The 25618-nt window shown below is 56.2% G+C and overlaps 6 protein-coding genes and 1 non-coding gene across 7 annotated transcripts; 4 read left to right on the plus strand and 3 right to left on the minus strand.

Moving 5' to 3' along the window:
• Nucleotides 1-4234: 4234 nt before the first annotated feature.
• On the plus strand, nt 4235-4435 carry GLRG_04336 (uncharacterized protein; the record flags this gene model as incomplete). Its single annotated transcript, XM_008095021.1, has 1 exon — nt 4235-4435. A coding segment is annotated over one exon (201 nt), but the record flags the coding sequence as incomplete, so codon positions are not given.
• Nucleotides 4436-5355: 920 nt separating this feature from the next.
• On the plus strand, nt 5356-5583 carry GLRG_04337 (uncharacterized protein; the record flags this gene model as incomplete). The annotated part of the gene is made up of 1 exon (XM_008095022.1): nt 5356-5583. The coding sequence occupies one exon, from the start codon at nt 5356-5358 to the stop codon at nt 5581-5583; it is 228 nt and encodes a 75-aa protein (XP_008093213.1).
• Nucleotides 5584-6712: 1129 nt separating this feature from the next.
• On the minus strand, nt 6713-7729 carry GLRG_04338 (short chain dehydrogenase/reductase family protein; the record flags this gene model as incomplete). Its single annotated transcript, XM_008095023.1, has 3 exons — nt 6713-7387; nt 7536-7583; nt 7661-7729. 3 exons carry the CDS (start codon nt 7727-7729, stop codon nt 6713-6715), a joined length of 792 nt encoding a protein of 263 aa, XP_008093214.1.
• Nucleotides 7730-8550: 821 nt separating this feature from the next.
• GLRG_04339 (SUR7 protein) lies at nt 8551-9491 on the minus strand (the record flags this gene model as incomplete). The annotated part of the gene is made up of 2 exons (XM_008095024.1): nt 8551-9160; nt 9229-9491. 2 exons carry the CDS (start codon nt 9489-9491, stop codon nt 8551-8553), a joined length of 873 nt encoding a protein of 290 aa, XP_008093215.1.
• Nucleotides 9492-12660: 3169 nt separating this feature from the next.
• On the plus strand, nt 12661-14069 carry GLRG_04340 (tat pathway signal sequence; the record flags this gene model as incomplete). Its single annotated transcript, XM_008095025.1, has 2 exons — nt 12661-13276; nt 13327-14069. The coding sequence occupies 2 exons, from the start codon at nt 12661-12663 to the stop codon at nt 14067-14069; spliced, it is 1359 nt and encodes a 452-aa protein (XP_008093216.1).
• A 2190-nt stretch (nt 14070-16259) lies between these two features.
• On the minus strand, nt 16260-16354 carry GLRG_13106. The gene has a single exon. It is a non-coding gene; the product is annotated as a tRNA-Ile (tRNA).
• Nucleotides 16355-18444: 2090 nt separating this feature from the next.
• GLRG_04341 (uncharacterized protein) lies at nt 18445-21024 on the plus strand (the record flags this gene model as incomplete). Its single annotated transcript, XM_008095026.1, has 1 exon — nt 18445-21024. One exon carries the CDS (start codon nt 18445-18447, stop codon nt 21022-21024), a length of 2580 nt encoding a protein of 859 aa, XP_008093217.1.
• Between the last annotated feature and the right edge of the window lie 4594 nt (nt 21025-25618).

Below are 25618 nucleotides of genomic sequence, written 5' to 3' on the forward strand. Positions count from 1 at the left end.
AGAGTTCGGGTTACTTGATGCGCTGTACCGGGAGATGCCATAAAGTTATGGAAATGTTAACGGCAGCGAGTTTTTCGGCGATGATGTGCTTTCCACACAAATTTGTAACCGGACGATCGAACTCTATTCTTCGGACCCCCCCCCCCCCCCCCCCTTCCTTTTTTTGTTTTTTTTACGCTGCCGATACAGCTTCAGGTGAGTGTTTCGGGCAGAGAGGGAGCGAGCTAGGCTGGAATAGGTCTTATGGGATGTGTGCGACACTTCTCATCGGGTCGGAGAGCAACGCGACTCAACCCAAGCGGCTCCCGAGGTGAGGTCGGCACACCCCGGTCGGTGAAGCCCAGTGGCAGAGGTTGGCCCCCGTCGGTAAGTGGCTCCGTATCAATCACGGCGAATCACGGCGAAATTCAAGCGGATGGGTCTCGCCGGCGGGGGCCCCTCTACACATCAATCAATCAATCTGACGGCCGACGGTGCTTCCGAGAGTCACGAGGTGAATTGAACCGATCCCTCACCGGCGCCGCCTTGGGTCAGATAAAATTCCTCGCAGGCGACTGCTCGTTATCGAGCCTCTGTCACCGGACGGGCGTTCCGATGACGCTCGAGTAGATGCAGGAGAAAAGCTGACACGGCCGCAGGGCCAAGCCGGGCGCATCGACAGATGCGGGATACAATTCTTTACCATAACAACAGATACCGTGACAGCACAAACAGGCAGACTATTAACACTATGTTGTAGCGGCAGGCACACGCAGTCGATTGGGGTGAGGGGAGGGGAGGGCAGGGGGCTAGATTTCCTGCCGCGACTCGTGCAGATGATGCAAGAATATGCGCCTGCGACAAACACGGCCGATGCCAGGCATGGCGCCATGGATCGAGTCCATCAAAACCCTTATCCACACCCGTGTCCAGTGAGGAGAGACCGTCTTTCGGTACCCAGTTCGACTTGGTGATTTCGGCATGTTGACTCGGACACCAGGGTGCTAACGGCATTCCGAGGTTGTCATGCCTCCCTTTGGTGCTGCCAGAGTCTAGCAGCCCAGCCCATTCGACCAACGCAGTATCATCCTCCGGACCCAGTTTGGTCGGCCACATCGTCCTGGGCAGTCTGGCGGGACAGTGGGAGAAACGGCCAGAATGCGGACAATCCAACTAGGCTGCTACTCTGGCTGCATGCTGGAAGGACCAATTCCGAATGCAGCGGGATCATAAGGGTCAGCGATGATTGGACCAGGGGAAGGAGAGATAATGAAAAAAAAATATAAAAAAAAATTGATAATAAATTAAAAGGCAACAAGGCATGAAGAAGAAAAAGAAGATGGAGAAGGACAAGAAGAAGAAAATCCACACGTGTACGTCTCGGCGTCGCATGGGGATTGCGCGATTCTCGCCGCTGGATCAGAAGAAAGTGGTTCTATTATCGGTACATAAGCATCGTTCTAGTGTACGCTACTACCCGCCCAGCCGCCGTGCCTCGGAGCATCCTCATGCCGAAGGTATTCCGAGGGACGGAAAAGCTCTGCGGTTGGCTGACTGGGCGTGCCCACGCGTGGAGCCTTTGGGGGGCGGCCATGGGGAAACCCCAGAAGGCAAAGTGGGCGTCTGCCAGATGTCAATCCCGATATTTTCCGCATTAGAGAGACGAAGGGACGAGCTACTACGTAGTAGGAGCGAAACAAGACGAGGCAAGGCAAGGCGAAGCGAGGCGAGGGTCAAGCTCAGAAGCGCATGCGTGGGGAAGAAAAGGAAGGAAAAAACGGGTGTTCCGTCACCAGTCGCTCGGCTCTTCTTTACGTGTCTCCACCGCAGCCGGCCCCCACATTCTCGTCACGTTGCTAGCGTTGGATCATGGTCCCTCTCTGTCACAAGTTCACAGCACACACGCATAAAGCACTCTGTCTCTTCATGCCAGTACGGTACGGTACGGATAGCGTACCGAGGTACCTAGGTACCTAAGTACTTGGTAGGCGACGGCTAGCTCTTTCCCAGTTTCCCCAGCTGGGCCCAGTTTAACCCTTAGGTACTACATAGTATGTAATGCACTACCTAGGTACATGGTCACGGGTACCGCGGGGTGGGAGGCCAAACAGCACAGGCACCAGGTATCGAGTACCAAGAATCGAGTATCGAGTACCTCGCTGTGTCAACGTCGCGCGAGGCAGGCGAGGTGATGGCTTCAGCCTCCAGGAGCCCGCCCAGCAACAGTAAAGAAAAAGGGGAGAGGAAAGGGAAGGGAGAGAAGGGGGCGTTATCACAAGCAAACGGGAACTTGAGCCAACTTTTTTAAGTTCTCGTCTCCATGCGAATTCCCCTCCTTTGCCTAATGGAAATTTCGGGGCTTGTGAATTCTACGTTCCCTCCCCCGCAATTCCCCCCATTCAAGATAGAGTTCAGCCAGCACCGACACGGACGCACGACGCGCCCGAGCAGCAACAGCAACAGCAACAGCAGCGGCAACAGAAGCAGCAACAGCAGTAGCAGTAGCCGCAAAGTCACTGACTCTAGAGGCGCTGCCGGTCTCACCCATATTTGACGACTGCATGTGCACATCGTTTATAGACTGTGACGGAAACCTACTCCGTACTTTCCGGGACAACTGTTGATCGAGGCCATCGGTCCCCCCTCCTTCCCCCTCCCCCGTTACGGTTACGGCGAAAGGATGAGCACCGCACCGGAGCGCTCTTTTCTGCTGATCCGTCGACTCACAGAGAAGAGAAGAGACATTCCGCAACAAGGCAGGACCAGACAGCCCAACATCATGGATGAGAACAAGTACACTACATGGGCGTGGCGTCGTGAAATTTTGGACTGCAAAGTGGAGCAGGAGCATGTCATCGTCGGGGCTGTTCCCTCTCCCCTCGTCCCAGGCAGGCCGCAATACCTAGAACGACCTAGGCAGCGGCTTCGGTGCATTGGCTCCCATTCTTCTGCCGCCAGGATGGATCCTGGGCCCCGGTGGGCAGCAGGGACAGGTTTGATGCGATCCAGTACAATGCGGAGAAATGGCCCAGATGCTAGCGGGCAGGCGCAAGAAGACAGAGAGTGGCACAAGAGAGAGAAAAGCAGGTACCGGTACATACGTCACGCACGATTAGTTTAACCGTGTACGGATACCTAGTGTATGACATGCCGCCCTTCCCCACACACAGCGAAACGCTCGCCGGTGGGAAGACGGACGAGAGCTGTGGTGGGCGTTGCGTTCGCCCGAGCCGAGGATCCGCAAAGACCCTGAGGAGGCCACTGTGGGCTCTGGCTGAGTCGCGGGACGAGTTGTAAACCCCTTTTCACCGTCCTTTCCACTCTCCGGATGGGGAACAAGTACTGAGTTCTGATACTTGGTAGGGGGGAGGGAGGTCGTCGTTTCTGGCCGTTTTGGTCATGCTTGGCCGATTGTCCCCTCGAGGTACGATGAGGGGGGAACATGGGTAGTTTCCTCCCGTGATGTAAGTACGGCACACGAGAGGGAAACGGAGACTGGCCACAGCAAGAGAGAGAGTGAGAGAGATAGAGACAGAGATAGGTAGAGAATCGACCCATGAAGAGTGGGGCGGCGGTTCGGCGTCATCATACCAAGCTCGGGTCCCCCACCCCCGTCTTCGGACCTATTATCGCGGCTCCAAGAGTTGGTCGGGTCTAGGGGCATTGAGCATCATGGATGGTCTGATGGTGGGAAATAACGTGCAAAGACGTGTATCGTCCCTCTTTTTATCTTGGGTTTTTTTTCTCTATCCTTTTCCCTCGTCGATTTCTGCTCTCTCCTTGCCTGGAGAAGGGGATGAACAGGAAACATGAATAAATAAATAAATAAATAAAAAAAGACTGGAGATAGGATGGATTCTTGACAACCGCGTCTACTCTCCGTATCCGTACTCTGACCAAAAAGTAAATAACCACCAACCCGAGCATCCATCTCGATCTTGCGTCGGTGACGGGTACGATACACACACACACATACACACAATCTAGCTTCTTTATTCTTATCCTCGTCTCTCCCACCACCCCCAACTCTCTTGTTTTTATCGATTCCTCCCACACTCATCCCACATACACACACACACTCTCTCTCTCTCTCTTTCTCTCTCAACCCACCACCCACACACACACACACACACACACCTACCTCGAGCTTTTCCTTCCTTTGGATCAAAGTTAAGTCAACCGGACAGTCTGCAACCAGCCAAACCCAATCAAGAGCCAAGCCCATCACATCATCACTCTTCTTCCACACCCACACCACACACCACACACACAATCCCCCGCGAGCTGGCCAAACATCCCAGCCTTCTTTCGGCCCAGAATCCCACACTCGAGCAAGAAAAAGCTGCTTGCTACCCACCCTCCCCCCCCCCAATCCATTTTCCCGCAGCCTAGTCGATTTGGGCCAACCCGCATCGACTACCGACGCCCAAATTTCTGGAAGAGGGAGACAGAAGTGAAAAAGAAGAAAGAAAGAAGAAAAAAAAGAGAAAAAGGTCCGGCACACGCTTGTAACCTGGCCCTCCTCTGTCGAGCCATCCCACGCATAAGAGTCGCAACATCCCTCCGCGCCTCAGTGTGGTCTAGTCGATCCCACCCCCTTACTTGTCTCACTCTCCTGCTGCTGCTTGCTTGCTCTCTCGCATCCCTCCTCCAGGACCAGAAAACGACTTGACCTACCTCGCTCGGCCATCCGCCTCTCGCTTCTGACCCTTGTCGACGTCCCCAACCTATCCCACAGGCACCGCTGTTAGTTGTTGTTGTTGTTGTTGCTGCTGCTGCTGCTGCTGCTGCTGCTGCTGTTACCTGCCCCCACGACTCGCCAGGGTTGGTCCTGCGCAAATCGCGCCGAGATTCCAATATTGCAATCCAATATTGGTACAAGCAAGACAAGTTCGTCCCGCAAGCTAGCCTGTCACCGAACCAGGACCCAGGGGTCGTCCCACGATCACTTTAAACGCATCCACCCACGCCTCACGGCCATTCCGTCCGTCTCTCCTCTCTGCACAAAACCCAGGCCAGACGTCGATATCCATTGTGTTAAAAGAAGGTAGCATCGTCCGCACGCTCCCTCTACTTCGGACGCTTCATTCTCGTCTTCCGGTTCCTGATCTGTCCACCTCCCCCTCCCCCACGCTTGACATCACCTCGGTTCAGGTACCTGTACTTTGGGTCTCACATAAAGACAAGATCGACGCCGCCCCGGACTCGAAGATCTGGGGACTATAATACCACCATTTTTCTTTCCCCCGGACCTACCATTTAGCCAAACCCTTCCGCCCTTTGCTCCTCGTCCCTCTTTGCCATCAAGGGAAACCCATCATACCGCCACCAACCAAACACAATACGTATAAAACATCATCGTCAACCATCATCACCATGAACGCACCGATCCAGTCTCCCAAGCGCCAGGACTCCACGTCCTCGGTATCGTCGTCCTCCTCGCACATGTCCACGAACCAGATGGTCCCGCCGCCCCAGGCCACCGGCCAGGCCGCCCCGTCGACCGAGGCATTCCTCCGCGACTTCACCCTCGTCGCCGAGGCCGCGAAACGCGCTCAAATGGCCGTCATGATGCGCGACTTTGAGTCCTGCGGCCTGTCATAGAAGGCGCGCGGCCCTCCCACCAATCGTCGTCGTTCGCCAGCTGCAGTCTGCGATAGGCCCCTCAGCCCCGCGAAACAGGTTTTTGTTTTTCACGAAAACCCTTTGGGGGATGTAGCGAGGGGGGGGGGGCAAGGGGGTGCTTAGACCGTTCCGCTAGACATTGCCGAACCATCGGACGAGAGGAGCCGCTGAAACAGCGCGGGCCCGAGAAGCCCGAGGCTGCGCGCACGGCGACCTCGCGCGACGCTTTCCGGGGAGCCGGGGAAGAAGACAAGTCCACGAGGGTCGACGACCGACCCAAAGTCTTCCATTGCCGCTCGTTGTTGCCATTTCCATCATCCGACATTCTTCACCGCTCCGCCACAGTGTTGAATCGACGTTACAAGTCTCTAATCGGTTTTGCATTCCTCTCGAGGGTTCAAGCGAAAAAATGGGGATAGACATTGGAGACGGTTTCGGCCTTTTTATCATCTTTTCCCCCCTCTTTTTTTTTCATCTTCATTTTTTTCCTTATTCTTCTCTCTCTCTCTCTCTCTCTCCTTACAATGACGAATCTCGCGGTGGCGCATCATGGGAAAGGGGGCATTATTGCATTGCGGGCTTTGGAAAGGGAACATCTCATGTCTGACTTTGAACGCGGGATATTTCATGATAACATACACGAGGAGTCAAAGAGGCGTTGGGAATATACGGGGGAGGACGACTCGGGACCACAAACCAGGCATATCCGGTCGGATCTTCGCTCACCAGTTCTTTTTTCTTTTCATGTACGAATACCACCTCGGCGCGCGCGAACCGTCCTGCCGAAACTGTTTTGGTTTTTACTCTTGAAAAAAGATATATACTCCAGTCTTGTGGTGTTTTTTTACTGCATTCACTCTGTTCTTGCCACGTCTCCGTCGTGATATTGTGATCCAGTCATTCCAGGACTTTTTCTTTTCCCCCCCTCTCTCTCTCTCTCTCTTCCTCCCCCACCATCCACAAGCAGTACCGCCAACAGAGCACTGCGACCTCTCTCTCTCTCTCTCTCTCTCTCTCTCTCTCTCTCTCTCTCTCTCTCTCTCTCTCTCTCTCTCTCTCTCTCTCTCTCTCTCTTCGTCCATCCCCCCCCGCGGCGCACCTGTTCAGCCTACAGCTTGGACGCCAGAACCATGCCTCCGTCGACGGTGATGGTCGCCCCGGTGACGAAGGCGCCGGCGCGCCCGCTGAGGAACAGGCACGCGCCGGCGACGTCCTGGGGGGTGCCGATACGCCGCAGGGGGACCTCGCTCTCGATGACGTCGCGCATCGAGTCGAGCGTGGCGCGCATCATCTTGCTCTCAAAGGGCCCGCACGCGAGCGCGTTGCTCGTGATGCCGCGGGGCCCCAGCTCGCGCGCCAGCGCCCGCGACAGGTGGTGCAGCCCCGCCTTGCTGGCGCTGTAGGCGTAGCTGCTCATGAGCGGCACGCGCAGGCCGTCAACGCTGCCGATGTTGATGACGCGGCTCGGGTCGGCGAAGGACTCCCTTCCTCCTCCTCCTCCTCCTCCTCCCTCGGTGGCTGACGACGACGACGACGACGCCGCCGCCGCCGCAGCCTCCAGCAGCGGCGTCGCGAGCTGGGTCAGGGTGAAGACGCGTTGGAGGTTGAGGGTGAGGAGCTTGGTCCAGGCGGCGTCCGGGTAGGTGTCGAAGGGCTCGCCCCAGGTGGCGCCCGAGTTGTTGACGAGGACGTGGAGGCGGCCGGCCGTGCGGGCGGCGAGCTCGTCGACGAGCCGGCGGCAGTCGTCGAGCTTCTGGAGGTCGACAATCTCGATGTCATCGTTCTGAACTGTCGTTTTGAGTGGGACTCCCTAAATGATTTCGAACTTACTTAGCTGTGTATGATGTCGGACAGGATCTATGTTAAGTTCGTACTATGCGCGTCACCATAAGGTCTTAGTCAGCGGCGGCGTCGCGGGACGAGACGTACACCGTCGCGCCGTTGGCGACGTAGCCCTCCGAGATCATGTAGCCGACGCCCTTGGCGCCCGCCCGTCACGAGCACGTTCTTGTCCTGCCGGGGAGGGGGGGGGTCCGGGTCAGCGCGCGAGTTCTACGGTGGTGACGGAGGGGATGGTGGGCGAGTGAGGTTTAACCTTGACGTTGAAGAGCGATGCGACGTCCATGGCTGCGAGGGGGGAGGGGAGAATGTGTGTGTGTGTGTGTGTGCGTTTGTATGTTCCCGTACGGTGCTTGAAGTTGAGTGCTGGGTTGTCTGGCCCTTCTTCGGGATTGCCTTTTGCACATACAGAATAAGTCGTTGCGATGCACGAGGGCAGGAAGTGGTCGGCGATCTGGGGAAAAAAGGGGGGGAGGGAGATGTGGGAGCTGGGGATGAGCTCCGGCCGATGAGGTCAGACGAGCCGAGGTATATAGTTTTTGTAGGGGTCCCCCCAGTGACGGTACGGTACAGTCAGCCCACGTTGCGTGGTGTACACCCAATCAGTCAGTCGCGCTTCGACCGCGATGCGGTTTCATTGTACACATATGCGAGGTGAAGAGCCGAACTGTTTTTTTTGTCTCAATCACGGCCGATGGACGGACGCCCGATGGATTGTTGCGAGTCGGCAGTCTGGTTGCATCAGAGGAGGGTTTTGGTGATGATTATGTACCGAGTACTGCCTGTCTATATGCACGTGTGTTCGTCTCTACTACTTAATCTGTCAGAAAGTCTAATGTCATGGCCGTCCCAACGTGCCGCAAACCACCAACGCCATTGCTCGTTTTCAACTGTTTGTCCATTGCTCAATTTCAATTGTTTGTCCATGCCGGCAACGAGCAGCTCCCGGGATATTTACCAATATCCACTCGTTCTCGTTCCTCCCTCTGTCTCTGCACCGGCTTTCGGATCAGCGACCTATATCGACCGGTCCGGGCCGGTGTTCTCTCTACGAGAGTAATCATCGTACACGTCGTGCCTGAAAAGCCTACTCAGACAACATACAACTCACGACGTCGACGCCCTCGGGCTGCGCTTTCTCATAAACGCCGCTAGCTTCGATGGCTTCTCGCCCGTCTCTGTCGTGTGGGTCGTCTTCTCGGGCGTACCGTTGTTCGCCGCCGCCGCCGCCGCAGCAGCCGCCTCTCTCTCCTTGCGCGGCGAGCAGCAGCAGCCCATGGCCATGTGAATGATGGCGGCGACGGTGACGAGGGCGCTGGCGAGCCACATGAAGACGAACATGCGCACGCCCAGGACGGCCTTGATGTTGAGCTCCTGCTGCTGGGTGAGGGCGATGCGGGCGCCGACGCTCATGACGGTGCCAATGATGGAGGCGACTGTGACGAGAGTGCCGGTGATGCAGGCGAAGATGGCGACGGGCAGGCTCCACCAGCGCGTGCGCATGACGAGAGGGGTCGCGATGAGGAGGGCGGCGGCGAGGGAGATGCCGGCAATGAAGAAGCCGAACATGACCTGCTGGCCGATGCGGAGGATGTTGAGGATGGTGGTGACCTGGGAGGGCAGGGCGATGGTGGCGCCGGCGAGCAGCTCGTTGGTCAGGATCTCGATGGGGTTGAACCACCACATGCGCTGGGGGGTAGAGCAGAAGGTGACGCCCCTGCGAATCCGTCAATATCAGCATGCGCGGTGTAAGGGGACGGAAGGTGGTTCGCGGTTGGCACTCACTCATCGTCGTATCCCTCGCAGAAGTTCCACAGGCCGACCTGGTAAAAGTCGTGGAGGCCCAGACTCCGAGCGACGGAGTTGAGGAGGGCGGCGTTGGAGGAGGAGAGGGGGATGATGTCGCTGACGTCGAGCTTGAAGAAGTAAATGTCGGTCAGAACGGGCTTGATGGAGGTGTTGCCGATGATGATGAGGATGAGGAAGATGATGGCGATGAAGTAGCAGGCAGCGGCCGCGATGGCGCTGTTCCGGCGGGCTTTTGCCATGGTGGGTTGGGAATCTCAAGACGGGAAAGGGGTAGCGAGTGAGGCCGTCGTGAAGAGAGGCAGCTGGACGTGGGACCAAGGTCTAGGTCCGGGGAAGATGGAGTGTACGGAGCACCGGCCGTGGTTCGGTCCCCAGATATCTACCAACGACTTGTACAATAGGTGAGAAATGATATGACGCAGTATACGTATCCCTCTCTCTCCGCGCGGTTCTCGTCGCCAAAGGTGAGACGAATGGAGAAAAGAGTAGTGGATGATGCAACGGCTTGGGGGAGGTGGGTTGCCAGCACTTCAGAGTCAAGGAGGTGTCTCGGGCCGATCTTACTCCTCCGAAAGGTCAATGACAATGACGATGGGCATGTAGGTTGCTTCGAACCTAGAAGAAATTACCAAGAGCCCGGTATGGAATTGTGGGAGTTTGAATCCAGAGCGTGTATAAAACCACGGAAATCACCAGAGCAGCAGGCCAGGTCAGAACGGGAACGGGACGGCTGTTTCAATGGATCCCCCCGGTTAGTAAACATGAGGGCAGGACAAGTCGTCGGGTAGCCCAGCAGGGTTCAACTGGGAGAAGAATTGAAAAAAAAGAAGAAAAAATTATGAAAAAAGATTGATAGAAAATAATCCCAACGTGGGTAACCAAGTGTGTTTGTGTACAGGCAGGAGGGTCACTGACAACTCCCAACAGGGAGAATGACGTCGTAGCAATGCAGGTCAACCAGTGGTTTTTTTTTTCTTTTTCCTTTCCAATGCTTCTTATTCTTCCTGTCTTTTCTCTCTCCTCCTACCCCCCCCTTCTGTCTCCTGTTTCCCGGTCACATCATAGGCAGTGGGTGTCTTGGGCACATTAGCGGCGCCACGGCTAGTGGGTCTTGGCTGCGAGCCGTGTGGGGCCAATGGGACATTTGACCTTGTTTTTGGCCCACTTGGACCCTCCATCGACACGGCACCCCCCCAAGCACAACACAAGGCGAGAAAAGGAGGGAAAACGAGTTGGATAAACTACTCGGTACTCCGTACATAATAGGCAAATGGAATGAACCACCAGAACAGATGTGCCGGTACAGACAGGTGGGACGGGATTGCTGTGCTGGCCAGTCCACATTGGACCGTTGGATTTCACCACCTACTGCATAGGCTTTGCTGCGCTATCTCTCCGCGGGGCTCAAAGTAGCGGAGACGGCCCTGTCTCCGGGGCCCGAGGAAGTGTCTATACGAGGCCGCTACCGTTGCTGCCTGTTGGCCGTTATAAGGAGTACAGTATCCGTACCCGTACAATACAGCACAGCACAGCACAGCATAGCACCGCACCGCACTGCACCGCCTCCAAAGAGGGGTCTAGCCTACCGACTATCGTGCCATTCGGTCTCGGTTGAGTGGCCGATCAGTAAGCAGACACCCCTTCACAGCTGAAAATGGGATCATCATGGTGGTGGTCGGCGGCTGTTACTAGGTGGTAGTAAGGGGCTAACTGGCCTTGCAATCCCAAAGGGTGGACAAGAGCTGCTGACTCCTGTTTCTGGCCCCGGTCTGCAAGTTGGCGGTATCGTTCCTCTGCGAATACTCCGTAGTCCTGTAGTATACGGATACAAACGGTTCATATGCACACACGCGCGCGTATACTTGGTCAAACTCCCGGTCCTCTTTTGCTCGGGCTCTGTTGGGAGAGCAACCCAGGGACTCAAGCCAGTAATAGCTGGTCTTGATGCCCCTAAATTAGAAAAACAACCCGATATCTCTGTTGAAACAAACGAAATAAGGATAGCCAGCCAGATGCTGTGCCTTAAACCCTCTGTTTCCCCCCCCTCTCCCGTCATGCCTGCATTGTACATCATTCTGGGTTTCCGAAATGCCGGTTTAGGGCGTTCGTTTCCTTTTCGGCTCGCCGGCTGCCATGTACGATTACTTCCACTGCCCAGCCTTTGGTTGGTTTCCAGGAAGCCCCGAACCCGAGACAGGGCATGTCCTGCACACGCGTCCACCACGCCGCGCCGGCTTCCTGTGCCGCCGATCGCTAGGGAAGTCTGCCCGTATCGGGCCCCTGTTCTTTGCCTCAGAAGCAGCAGAAACGCGGGCACTGCCCCCCTCATCCGATCGTGTGTTGGTGTTGGTGTTGGTGTTGGCAGTGCCCATGTTTGTTGTTGATGTAGTGTAGCATGCTGTTGCTATTGGCCATGCTCATTCCTCTTCACGCAATACTGTACCGATACTCCCTCCCTTTGTGAGATGCAATACGCGACCGCGACCCTGTCCAGCTGGAGCTGCCGATGCCAGCAGCAGGGTCCCGGCAAATCCCCAGCGATCCTTGCAGCATCTTCCACCGAGGTGGATCGTCTTGACCCTCCATAATGGAACCGATCCAGGGGTGTGTGACTTGATCTTGTTTCCTGCGGTTGCGTACCGGTAGTGCTGTCTCGGGGTCCGGACCACCCACTTCTACCTAGTAGTAAAGAGAGAAGGAGAAAGCTTCTGGCCACCCCAGAAAAGACCAAAGCGCCCAGACCACGACACAAAAATTATGTCATAGGCTCAACGGGGGGAGCAAAGAGCAACTTTCGCTTGAGCTCTCGCATTACTTTTGCTATTGCTGCTAGGCGCGCACGTTGGCACAGCCATGGACTGACTGATGGTTGAAGTTCGGGTAGGTAGGTAGGTAGGTAGGTAGCCTGGCTGGCTGGCTGTTCCTTCCCTGAACCGACATTTTCTCATGTGAAATGCATGCAAATGACCGTCTCTGTCGCCCATCACCAAACTTCCAGCACTTTCTCTTTCTCTCTCTCTACACTATCCCTCTCTTGCTTCACCCTTCCTCCCCTCCGTCCCTCTCTAGCGTGCTTTTTGGTAATTGACGGTAGGGATAGTGCTTGGAGATCGTCATCGAACCTTTCCGGCTCAGTCCCAACGTCGTCGTTCGCCGTCCATCGTCCGATGACTGCTTTTTTCTTGCATTTTGGCTTCCAACCCAATTCTCCCCTGAGTAGCACCTAGTGGCCTCTGCGTCCCGCTGCCATCCCAACGACTGCTCTGAATACAAACTCTCCCGATCCGGTACCTCCTCACCACCCTCGAACTTGTCCCAGGTAGTAGCCCTTTCGTTGTGGTCGACCGAGACATCTACAAAACTCGTACGCAGACACACGAGTCCTCGCGAGAGGCTGCTCCGCCCAACATGACACGACGTCTCTTCGTCTTGACCCTCGGGCTGCTGTCCCTCCTCGTAGCTCCAGCCAGAGCTCAGGATCTCAGCACAAGTCAAGTCACTCTCTCCAACACCGAAGACGTGACCTTCTTGACAGGTACCAAGACGATTCCCGTCACCCAGCCTAGAACGCCGACGGGGCCCTATGCGACCTACACGTCCCAGATCACTCTCGGAAATGGTGACCTCTCCACCATGACCGGGACCATGACGGTCACCGGCAACGTCACCCACACCACAACCAACTCCGTCGGCCAGTCCGTCGTCATCATCTCGGGCCAGACTTCGGTCGTCACCTCTACCATGACCGGAAACTCGACCCAGACCACCACTGCTCCGGCCGGTCCGACCAACACTCAGCCGTGCAACAACTACGTCGAGTTCTGCGAACGCAAGTACAGCAACATCACCGAGGTCGGGTGCCACAACTCCCCCTTCGTGCGCCCCGGAAACTCGGCCTCCAACCAGGCCCTCGACGTCACCACCCAGCTCAACGACGGTGTCCGCTTTCTCCAGGCCCAGATCCAGTGGCCCACCAACGGCACTGTGCCGCACTTCTGCCACTCTTCTTGTGACATACTCGATGGTAAGCTTCTCTCCGGGCGTGTCTGCAGAGCCGCAACTAACATACCACAGCCGGTCCCATCACCGACTGGCTCACCACCGTTCGTGAATGGGTCGCCTCTCACCCATACGACGTCGTGACCATCCTGCTTGGCAATGGCAACTACTCCACCCCGGACCTGTACGCACCCTTCATAGAGGCCTCGGGCATCCTGCAATACGCCTACGAGCCCCCTTACCTCCCCATGACCCTGGAGAACTGGCCGACCCTCTCCCAGATGATCCTCGGCGGCAAGCGCGTTGTCATGTTCCTCGACTACATGGCCGATCAGCAGAAGTTTCCCTGGCTGCTCGATGAGTTCTCGCAGATGTGGGAGTCCCCCTTCGACCCCATGGACCGCTCTTTCCCCTGCACCGTCCAGCGCCCGCCCGACCTGCCGGGCGACGCCGCACGTGACCGCCTTTACCTCCTGAACCACAACCTCAACGCCGAGTACAACATCTTCGGAGCCTCCATTCTCGTCCCTGCCGTCTCCCTGCTCAACGTAACAAACAACGTCACCGGCTATGGCTCCCTCGGCGTCGGGGCCCAGCAGTGTACCGCCGACTGGGGCCGTCCACCCAAGATTTTGAACGTCGACTACTACAACTACGGCGGCTACCCCGGTTCTGTGTTTGAAGTCCAGGCGAAGATGAACAACGTTACGTACACACGTGAGTGCTGCGGCAAGGTCACCGGCGCGTCACCGGGACGGCCAGCTGTGTCGGGTATGGTTTTGGGCATGGCCCTAGCCTGCGCACTGTTTCTGCTCTAAGACGAGTGTTTATTTTTAATGACTTTTTATCGTATAATTTTTGTCTTATGATACACAGCATGTCAGGAGTTCTCGGGGCGGCGACTATGCATAGACGGAAAACACAGGCTTGTGGCCATTGAAGATTAGATTGTCGGGTTTGTACCTACCACGTGGGCTGCTGAAGTGCTTCCACAGCATACATACATACCGCAGAATACAGATGTGTCGGAAAGAACAACGACGGCTGTCGCCTGATGCGTGGATAAATGACCAACGTTGGCCTGTTGGCTGACGACTGCGTGATTTCGTAAGACCTTATGCTCGAATACGGTCCTCGTCAGATATGGGTTTCACGACGACGTCCACTAAGCATGCCTCTCGTATATATGGCAGGGTGGCACTAGGCATTAGCTACGTGATGGAACGTACCGCAATGTTCGTTTTGAGCTTGACAACCCCCCCCGCGCGCCCTGATGGGAGAGTAACGAGGGATGGTGATGGTTCTATGAACCCCATTGCCGGTACATGAAGGATAAACCCGCGTGAATCCCGGAAAGAGACGCTGTCTCCCTGTCACACTCAATGCCGAAAGCACCCGGCCGTTCCTTAAATAACCTGACGCCGAGACTCGTTCCTGCCATGCACGCACTACAGTGCTCCGCCGACGTTGAAGCTCGAGTAAGGGGATTCCGGCCGGGGGGAGGGGGCAGGCGGCGAGGGGACTTCAAGAACCCACCATCAACTACGGGAGCCGCCGGCCGTCCTTCGTGGCCAGGCAATGGTTCGCTATAAGTCAACTCCCGACGGGTTGGGTCCCTCTGGACTTTTAAAATGCTCTGGACTTGACCTCCCCCCCACCCCCCCTTTCAATAAAGAACCATGCCTTTCTGAGCCCCTATTGGGTCTGCCGCTTCCCTACTCTGTTTTGTGGCTTCGGCCGCGCCTGCCCTTCTCCGATGGTTCCCAGGTCAAGCCGGAACCACCAAGTGGGTGTCAAAGGTCCTCGGGCAACCGGCAAGACCGGTCCCTGGCCCTAGAGATTATCGACTGGTACATTGGACGTTGATGAAGGCAAAGGCGGGCCTATCCCCCCCGCGCCCGGAAACACGGCAGTGAGTGAGGCATCAAGTACGGACGCCAGAGAGATCCGACACCGTCCGGGCGTCACAGGAGCAGCGTAGCGGTTCGGCCTGGTGTGTTTCGGCAAAGACACGATTTATGCTCCGCGTTCGACTATGGTGCCTGCCGGTGTTGGCTTGTTGCCGGGCAAAGACGTAAGCGGGTAGGATGTAGTTGGTTCGTGAGCCTAGAGGCTCGGTTCTTCACCTCTCTGCGTTGGATTATATACAGTATGCTGTCGATAAGGAACTGGGCTGGTTCTCCCGTGCGGGCATGGTGGCACTGCGCGCGCTTCGGTTCTCGGGGCAAGCTGCAGGTTTGACTGCTTGATCAACTAATGGCGTAGTGGAAGGTCACATGGTCAGCAAGGCGAGGGAGCCCTCTTGTTTCTTGAAAGTGCGGGATCGAACGTCCATGAGCATCTGTATTGTTCCCGCGTATGGGTCGTCCCTTGCCTCATATATAGAACGGTGTCATCAACAGTTGAAGGAACTAGAGACGCATGCAGCAGCTGAGGTACTGGCAACTAGGTGTCACTGCCTTTTTTTTCGCGTTCACTATGAGCCGAGAGAGGCAGGGTGTCATTCGTTGCCCCCCCCCCCAAGGATACTGAGCTGGGAACCCCTCAGGCTTGTCGACAAGTCAACTACGCAGTTATATATATATATATAAGATTTGTGGTTTCGAGCCCCGATCTTTAGATGCAGGTCTCCAAGCCCTCGGAGAAAGGCATCACAGGTTATCTAACAGATGTGGCCGGCTCCGTCGGGTTACGCGAAGTCTAAGTCAGTACATTGTCAACAAATCAAGTTCTTGAAGTTATGGGGTTCGAGATGGTGACTCTTATGCACCACGAGTGAAGGAGCGCGTCGAATTACCTCTCTACAATGCCAAAACTCACCAGTTACCTTCCTACCAGCTTCATTTTGCTAAAAAAAAATACATACAAGGACAGGGTGCACACACATCCATCTATCTGACCAGCGCAACGGAGAGGGGAAAAAGAAGAAAAACAAACCCGAAAAACAAATATTGGGTCCAACGTGCAAAGGTGCATTTGATTGCAGTGCGTAGTCGAATAAAAAGTTATGATCAGTGGGAGGCTTGAACTCCCGGCCTTGGCATCACACAACATTCCTGGTGGAATATTAGTACCACGCTCTAACCAACTGAGCTAACCGACCAGCTTGGAATGCTTTCGTTGATGGAGTCTGGAAGATGACGACCCATGTACCGAGTTCCTCCCGGAGTAAGCCGCGTCGAGTCGACCCACACATCCTTTCTCACTACCTACATCGGGCCGTGAAGGCTTTGGTACGAGCACGCAGATAAAAGCCGATCAGTGGATTTGGGAGGGTTTCATGACATTGAAAGCAAGGAACAAAAACCCAATGCCTTGGTGGTGGGCAAGGGAACGACCAATCTCGGACGATCGGAGTCGACGCCGTGACACCGATCCTGCAGAATCCCAGATGGCACGGTGATGCTCCCCTCTGAAACGAGGACCGCAACGTGACAAGCATGTCGGAGGCTCTTCTTCCCAGAACGGGGCTCGGATGGCCAGCCTTGCATTAAGCAACACGAGGGATGAACGGTTTCGATCCCAAAAGTTCGTTATGGCATCGGACTATTTGCTTCCCCAGGTACATTATCAGACGAAAGGCCCCCATTCCCCCAGATAATGTCTTATGTCGCAACGAGACCAATAGCAAGGCGAGGGTGTCCTGTCGCCCGTCCAGAAACACGGTCCAGTCGGGGGCGGAAGAGCTCCGACGGACGGACAGACAGACAGACAGACAGACAGACAGACAGACAGACAGACAGACAGACAGACAGACAGACAGACAGACAGACAGACAGACAGACAGACAGACAGACAGACAGACAGACAGACAGACAGACAGACAGACAGACAGACAGACAGACAGACAGACAGACAGACAGACAGACAGACAGACAGACAGACGCCCTCTTCGTATTGCTTGCTAGGCCCAGCCGCTTCCGCAGTTGCTGTTGCTAAGCGCCGGTGACCTGACGCCTCAGCGCGCGAGGGGCTGAGAGTGACTAGCGCAGACATGCATGCGACTAGGAAAACGTGCAGCAAGAGGAGGGCGGCCAAAGGCCCAAAAGAGAGGGGTTTGCGTTTGCGTTCGCCCTTTGAAAGTTGAAAGGCTGCAGCCGCAGCGTCTTTGTCGGACCCGACGGCAACTAACTATCGATTGCCCTGCAGGTATTACTCCGTACCTACATTGCAGCAGAAGCCTCATCAAGCTGTGGTCCGTGGTTGGCCGTCCGATGGGTTGCGCTCCTCCCCTGGCAGGGGGGGGGGGGACGGAGCACAGGGACGAGCAGAGACATGTGGTCCGAAAGGAGTGGGAAAACCAATGAGTCGTGTCCCACAGCATTTTTCGCGTTGGAACGGGAATCCGACAAGGCCATCATGCGAGAACGGGCTGAATGTGGGACTTTCCGACGGGGGCACCATCTGAAACGTTGAATCTACGGTCCGGAGTGATGGATCACGTCACGTCTTTGTGGGTTGGGCGCTGGTGAGGGACGAACCGAGAAGATGCTGTTTCTCCTCTACTACGTGAACATCCGTACCGTTCCCTGCATCATCGTTATCGTCTCCGTCACCGTCACCTTCATCCATCCGAGTCCGCCGTCCTTCCCTTGACCCAGCCTTACCCTCCCCCGTCGGATCGCGGCACTTGTAGCATGCGGTCCCGGATTTGGGTCGTCCGGAGTGGTTCAAAGTGTTTTGTGCCAGGTCTCATAAGCTAGTGGGGAACCCCATGTTGGAAGCAGTCTCTCGTTGACATATCCGTTCCTACGCGCCGCCAATTGCACCTCCCTCCCCACACGAGACACGTCGTCCACCAGCTAGCGGCCAGCCCTACAACCTCCTTCTTCTCAGCTGTCCCATGGTCCAGCCTCTCGCTTCCAGGCCTTCTCTTCTCCCACTCTCCCCCTCTAATTTTCCTTTTGGCTGGCTCGACAAGGAAGACGCCGGAGACGCCAGCTGTCGCTTGACCGAATTGATTCATTCGTTAATCTATTTTATTTTGTCCTTCTCCCGCCTTATTCTTCACTGCTCGCTCTTTTACTACTACTGCTTTGGACTTCTCTCGCTTGCCTTCGGCGGCAGTCTTATACCGGCTCGGTGACCCATCGCATTACACTTCCGGAACCCACTCCCAACCCACGGGGAAGCAGCAACACGACTGACAAATAACGACAACTCTGTCCTGGCGACATGAAAGCTAGGTAAACAATGACGTATAACGGAGATTTTGGCGCGTCCTATCGAACCCCGGAAGCGAGCGAGCCCGGGCTCAACCATCGCCTCTCCTCCAACTTGACCAAGGTCAACGACCTTGACAGCTTCACTTTCGAGACAACCGCCCCTCCCGTCCGCGCGAGGCATTCCATAGCATCCGTACAGTCCTACTCACACCGGTCCTCGCTGCACGATTCAGACGACACCGACATAAGACCGGCGACAGCCTCCTTATGGCCTCCGTCCTTCCCGTACTCTGGCGCATCTGGCTACGAGTCCTTGTCGCCTAGATCCAGCGCACCCTCGAGATCGTCCTCACATGCGAGCCGGAAGGTTGGCCGCGCCATCTCGCGCCGCGGCGAGAAGCCCATCCCCGAAGAGGGGCACGACCTATCTCTTTTGCGTTCCGCCGCGGCGATTGGTCGAGCGCCGCAAGACGACGCGGTCCTGGATGACGAACCTATATTCGATGTGACCGCCACCCTTGGACCTATGGGCTTCCAAGACGAGGCCTTCGTGAAGAAACTGCAGGAGCAGGAGGCGAGGGGTTTCCTCACCGGCGGTTTGGGGGCGGGTTTCAAGCCCGACACCACGATCAAGCGTGAGGACCTCTTTTCGCCCGAATCGCCAAAGAGATCCCTCACGCGATCTTTCACTCGCAGGCCCAGCTTGGGCAGGCCGAGCCTGGGCCGTCGAGCGACAATCAAGGATCTCGGTCAGGACGAGGCCAACAAGAGGGGAGAGGTCATCGAAGTCATCATGGAAGAGCAACCGCAGCCGTCCCCGGGACTATTCGACCAGGTCGACCTCAGCGTCATGACGGGGCCGAACATTGGCGGTGGCGATGGCATGCGCCAGGCCACGTTCCCCGCCAACAAGGGCCAGAAGACTCAGGTGTTTTACCCGCAGCCCAACTGGAAGCCCTTTCCGATGAGATGGCCCTACCTGACCGGGCTTATCAGCTTGTCGATCGCTCTGGCCATCATGGTAGAGTTCCTCTTTCAGAGATCGAGGACCCACCCGCTGGTCCAGTTTCAGTCTCCGGCCGAGGTCCCGGCGCTCGAGTATTTCGCCGTCAAGTTCCTGCCGACGATACTCTCCGTCGTCTACGGTGTCTTGTGGCAGGTCACCGACTTCGAGGTCAAGCGCCTCGAGGCGTACTATCAGCTGTCGAAAGAGGGCGGCGCACTCGCGGCCGAATCACTCAACGTCGACTACGTCACGTGCTTTAGCTGGCTGCGGCCCATCCGAGCCATCAAGCTGCGGCACTTTGCCGTCGCCGCATCGTCCATCGCGACCTCCCTGGCCGTGTCGTTGGTGCCGACGTTTGGCTCCGCCGCCTTTGTCCTGTATCCCGATCGGGCTACGCGACTTGCGCACCCCAACGGCGACAAGGAGATCCGCCTCCAAGCGGTGTGGGCGAGGCTGCTCTCCTCGACCCTGTGCGTCTGCGCCTTCTTTGGCTGCGTCCTCATCTACATCCTCCAGAGGAGGAGGTCTGGCCTGCTGGCCGACGTCAAAGGCATCGCAGGCCTCGCCTCGATGGCCGTTGTCAGCCACATCCTTGTGGACTTTGCGGATCTGGATGTCGTGAGCCACCGCGATATCCATGCCAGGCTCAAGCACCGCCGCTACGTTCTCCGAAACGCATCGCTGGCTCCCGACGACGAGAATCCGGCATCCTCGCAGGAAACGGACAGGTTTAAAGACGATTACGCGTCTCAGAACCCTCACCCTCGCTCGCTGCGCCCCCACGGTTTCCTGCCCTTCATCATCGGCATCTTGCTGTTCCTGGGCTTCATCCCGGTGTTCCTCTTCTCCAACGCCAGCGTCATCACGGCCAAAGCACCGTGGATCGTGACCGCCTTGGCCGTTTCTATCAAGCTCGGCTGGGGAGGCCTGGAGACGGACATGCGCATGATGGAGCCCTACTACATCCTGTCCAAGAGGCACTCGCCATCCAAGACGCTCACGCTGGATTACACGGCCATGCCGTTTGGCCTGATGCCGTTCCAGGCCTTTTTCAACGGACACATGCTCATGTTCCTGGTGGGCTTCGGCAGCATGATGGCCGAGGTCTTGACGGTTTTGCTGACGGGTCTGGCAACAGTCGTGGGCACGGAATTCCTCGAGGTCACGTCCTCAGGGACGGGCAAGCCCGGCGAGGCCGACGACATCAACGCGGGCCAGGAGACGGTCGCGTCGTTCTGGGTCTCGTACGTGATGGCGACCTTCATCCTGCTGTACATGGGCGCCGTCTCGACGGTTGTGTTCCTCCGGCGGCGGCACCCGTTCCTGCCGCGGCAGCCCAACACCATCGCGTCGCACCTGGCGTACATCCACCAGAGCAAGATGATTTACGACTTCGTCGGCACGTCCAAGCTGAGCAACGCGGGTATGGTGCGCCACCTCGAGAAGCTTGGCAAGACGTACGGGCTGGGCTGGTTCGAGGGTCGCGACGGCCAGACGCACTGTGGCGTGGACCAGGAGGAGCTGCTCGGCGGCTACAAGCACGGCATGGACTTCCAAGGCACGAACAAGCCGTGGAATCAGCAGTGGGACTCGTACGACTGAAAGGAAAGGGGGTTTTCGAGCGAGATCAGATAGAAGAAGACAACGTCCTGCCGTCCCCTCGGGGCGGGCGCGGTCGGCGCGGGCCTTGAAGGCAAGGGAGGAGTGCGGCTTTCCGGGGGAGGAGGGGGCGGAAATGCCGATACGATAATACCACGATATTAGAGGCGGGAGGGAGGCGTTCACACACCCGATTCGTTTTAGAGGGGAATCGGTGGGAGTTTGTGGGAAATGTGAGCATGACCCCTTTGAAAAAGGACGGCTATGGCATAATGAGGTTCTAGTACAAACGCCGTCCCCGAGGCATGTGTCCGGCTTTGGGTCTGGGCGAGACGGAAAACCAAGCAACTGCGGGTTACAGGAGATTTTTCAGGTAGCTTTCATCATCACGGCTTGGAAGTTTCCTCCCCCCCCCCTTAACTCTATTTCATATTGACTTTGATGGTGCAGCAAGTAATGTATGGGAAAGCGAGTGACACTGATCAATACATGGATTCTGCATGAACACACACACACACACACACACACACCCGCCATTCCGGCATCTTCCGAGCAGTTTTCCCTGGACCCGTAATTCGTTTCTGGTACGAAACCTTTTCACTACTTACGTACATTGTATCAACCCCACACCCCCGACTCTGCATCACAACCACTCGACTATCGAGAATTGGGTTCATGATTGTACATCCGCATTAGACCTTACGTGTGCTCACACGAATCGCGGAGAATCAGCCCAAAGCTTCCTGTTGTCCATTACTCCACTGGAGGACTAACCATATGTATTTGACCCGCGCTAGGTGTGGTTTTTATCTTATTGTATAGAGTAGCGCACAGATGAGGTTCGTACCTCATTCCTCAATCAACTACCATTTTAGGCTAACAAACCTGCACTACATGCAGCTGAAAGCTGCATCCATATAAATCGAAACCGGAAGAACCATTAGACTTGGAGGTTATAACCTTCTGGATTAGGACTGAGAGGGAGGCCGCGTAGAAAGATGACAAGTGGGGAACCGTGACTGAAAAAATATCACCATCTGTCGTGTGCCGGCAGCCTCCGCCTCGACCCATAGGAACGGTAAAATCCGGTATATAGTCTCGTCACCAGTGCTTCAGGCAAAATATTGGCGTTCCTGATGAACACACACACACACACACACACACACACACACACAGACTTTACTTTACACTGTCTGATCGGCCCCGCCCGTCGATTAGACTCACTAAAAGGGCAAGGGAAAAGAAGAATGTATATGAAAAAAAAAACAAAAAAAAAAAAAAACCCGGACGTTGGGATGGAAATGAACGGGAGGAGGCAATTAAGCTGTCGGTTGCCCTGTCGATCGCGATGTTAGCGGGCTGGCCGGCATTGCTGGTGACGGCGGCGGCGTTGTTATTGCATGCTCGGCCGGGTGGGGGGGGGGGGGGGGGGGGGGGGCCACTAGCCAGCCCATCTTCTAGGTACCTTGGCCCTTCCCGGTGTAGTTTTTTATTTTTATTTTATTTTTTTCTCACGAGCGACACTTGACATCACTCTACGCCGAAGGGGGGAGGGGGGATGCAAACTGTATATGCATGCTGCCGCACGACGCTAAACAAGAACAACATCCGCGTGTAGGTTATACGAAGAAGGTACGTACGGACGAGCAGGCGGGGGAGGGAGGAGGGGCGCGACCGAAGAGCGGCTGACGTCGTGCCGCAGATTGAGCAGGACGGCCAGTGATGATGATGATGGACACGGGACTGGGTAGTCGTGACCTTTTTCCTCTCTCAGGCTTTAAATGCGGAAAGCCGCAAGCCATTTACTGCGTATCTGCGGGCTGACCAGTCGAGTGAAGCCCGTCGCTTCCCTGAGAGCCGGCGACTCCCCTCCCTGGCCTTGTGGCGCGCGCAGAGGACAACATGGATCAAAGTTGTCAGTATAGCGAGGTTGTGCTGTACATGTTTTTCGTTGATGAAAAGCGGGAAATCATTTTGAGGATCTGCCTGTCTTCCGGGCTCAGAGGCGAGGCGGAGAAGCGCGTCGAAACTGTGCTGGGGAGGAGGCACGGGCGGAGGAAAAAAACAAGAAAACAGTAGCGTCAATCAGTCGGGGGGGTGGGATTGCAATCTGCAAGGGGAAAAGAAGGCTTCCGACGGATGGCATGCGGGTCATGTCATTGGGAAGGAGGTGAGATGAGCGATTACGGAAACCTCGTTCCACCCGCCGCGCAAGAGCGTGCGGTTTCCCCCCTTCTTTTCTTCGTCTTTTCCTCTTTGTATGTGTGTGAGTGTGTTTGCGGACCCGTCAGCAATGTTTATTTGAGTAAACGATCGGCGACGACTCCGTCGCTCGACGCTCCGGGAAGGAGTTGATTTTCCAGCGTGCCGATGGGTTCTTTCGTCCTTTTGGGAATCCGGAATTGTGAGATTTGCGGAGAGGAGAGGAGAGAAGAGGAGAGGAGAGGAGAGAGGGAGAGTGAGGAGTATGGACCTGTTTCTGACTGACGTTTGATGTGCGGTCGTCTAGAACCGGGATCGCTCGAGTCGAAATCTTCAATTGTGGCGATGCACGATGGCATCCGCGTCTCAGAGACGATGGAGGAGAGGCGCAGGGCTGTGCGAGAGGGCAACCGAGGTAGGTGGGAAAGCAAGGCGGCGTTACGTGTGCCCAAAGTTGATTGGAAAGCGTTGCATTTGGCTTCTCAATGCGGCAAGAGTCTCCAGAGGGCGTGTTGACAGAATGAATGCACAGCCTCGCTCGCCCAGACATGGACTGGAATCGAGCAAAGTTGGGATTTTCATTCACTAGCAAGTCCTGTAACAACGGGCCAGCGGTTCTTGGGCCGAAACATTGGACGCTCCTCCATCGTCGACGTTGGCTGGGTCTTGGTGCGTCCGTCCTACGGCGTGCTAGGCAGGCCGGGGCAGCATATCGTTCGGCTACGTACATGTGCCGCGGTCGGAAGCGAGAGGGGGAAAACCATGGTGTTGCCGGATGTGTCTGCGTAGCTGTTTCAAGCTTGGCTCTGTAGAGGCGAACACACGCCCGTCATGAGTCTCTTTCATTTGACTCTTGTCTCCGTCGCAGCGTGAGAGCGCCCGCGGACCAATTGACTGTGCCGCGGCCCTTGGGTAACCGGGGCCATTTTTAGACGTCTCAGACGCGTGGTTCCCTTTTGCTCAGAAACGACCCTGGCCAGGTTCTTGCTCGCTGGGACGAAACCGCGCAAGCAGGGGGGTGGGGGTTCGCTTCAGTGGGAATTGGACGAAAATGATAACAAAAAGAAAAAGAAGTCCTGCCGGATGCCCGGCTGTTCAGGTTCACGTGCGAACGGGAGCGGTGGTGGTCCTAGACCCGCCATCTTTTAGGGAAAGTATTCGTGGCAGTGCAAGAGTGTCACGACAACGGGAGAATCAATAATTGAAATGAATTGGAGAGGGTGGGAGTGTGGGCTGGCCTTTTTTTTTTTTTCTCCGGTCGAGTTTAGTGTTTGCTGGTCTATCTTGGTGTCTGAGGTAGGGCACCCAAACACTCCACGTCGCGGAGGTGCGTAGGACGAAAAGCAGACGAAGCAACATGCCAGCCGCATTTCCTCGGGCAGTATGAGTTTGACTGGCCTTTGGAAACATTGGAAGGCGCGCCTTGGAAAGTCTTGGGAGGCGTAGACTGCTTCGCCGGCAACAGGTGAATCAGGTAATCACGAGCTCGGCCGAAAGAGAGAGAGAGAGAGAGAGAGGTTGGGAGGGCGATGACGGCAAGCCAGCAGGGAGGGTGTGGTAACCAAGGTTTTGGACAGGGCGAGTAATCACTCCATCGTTCCAATCCGTCAAGTAGCGCCCCCGCTTAAGAGCCTAGAGGCCCAAAATAGGAAAGCGAGAAGAACATACGGATACAGCAGACAGGAAAAGATGGGAGGGCGGGAAGAAAGATGGGATGGACATGTATGATGTATCCATATGTTGCATAGTATGTGCGAGGGCGAGTGAACTAAATGGCGGACCTTGGTAGCCCGGCCAGGCGTGCATGCAGACTTTCAGACGTGCATACACCCGCGGAGAGGGAGAGAGGGAGAGAGAAGAAAAAGAATTCGGATGGCGGTACGTACGGATGCACTGCAGGTTTGAATGACGCTATGACTGCGGGAGTCGTCGGTCTTGGTAGGGCGACGACGACGATCCCCTCCGCGTTGACGGTGCTGATGCTGTTGGCGTATCGAGGCATGTTGGCAGGAACATGGGGACGGTCCACAAGCCAACGTTGGCCCAGCCGTCGTCGCAGAGATGTCGATATGTCGCAAAGGGGTTCGCGTGGGCTGGTCGGAGATCGGGCGCTAAGAGAAGAATGGCTGGCTCCTTCGTCTCTTAGTGAGCGCCCAGCAGGCGTGCCTCACGTAATCGGCCAGATGGGCTGATTTGCACAGGTGTCGTCTCTTCTGGCCCGTTCCCGGGCGGCGTTGTTTACTCTCCAAGCGTCCGTATTTCTGTTAGGATCGATACGAGCTGAGTCGAGCCCTGGGAGCGGATATACGGCTGCGGTACTTTCCATCGTGTGTCATTCCAGCCGCCATCAGAAGTACCTTCGCTGTTGCCGGATTCCGTGTCCCCGCAACCTAGC

Source organism: Colletotrichum graminicola, assembly GCF_000149035.1.
Source record: "Colletotrichum graminicola M1.001 genomic scaffold supercont1.13, whole genome shotgun sequence".
Lineage (NCBI taxonomy): Eukaryota > Fungi > Ascomycota > Sordariomycetes > Glomerellales > Glomerellaceae > Colletotrichum > Colletotrichum graminicola.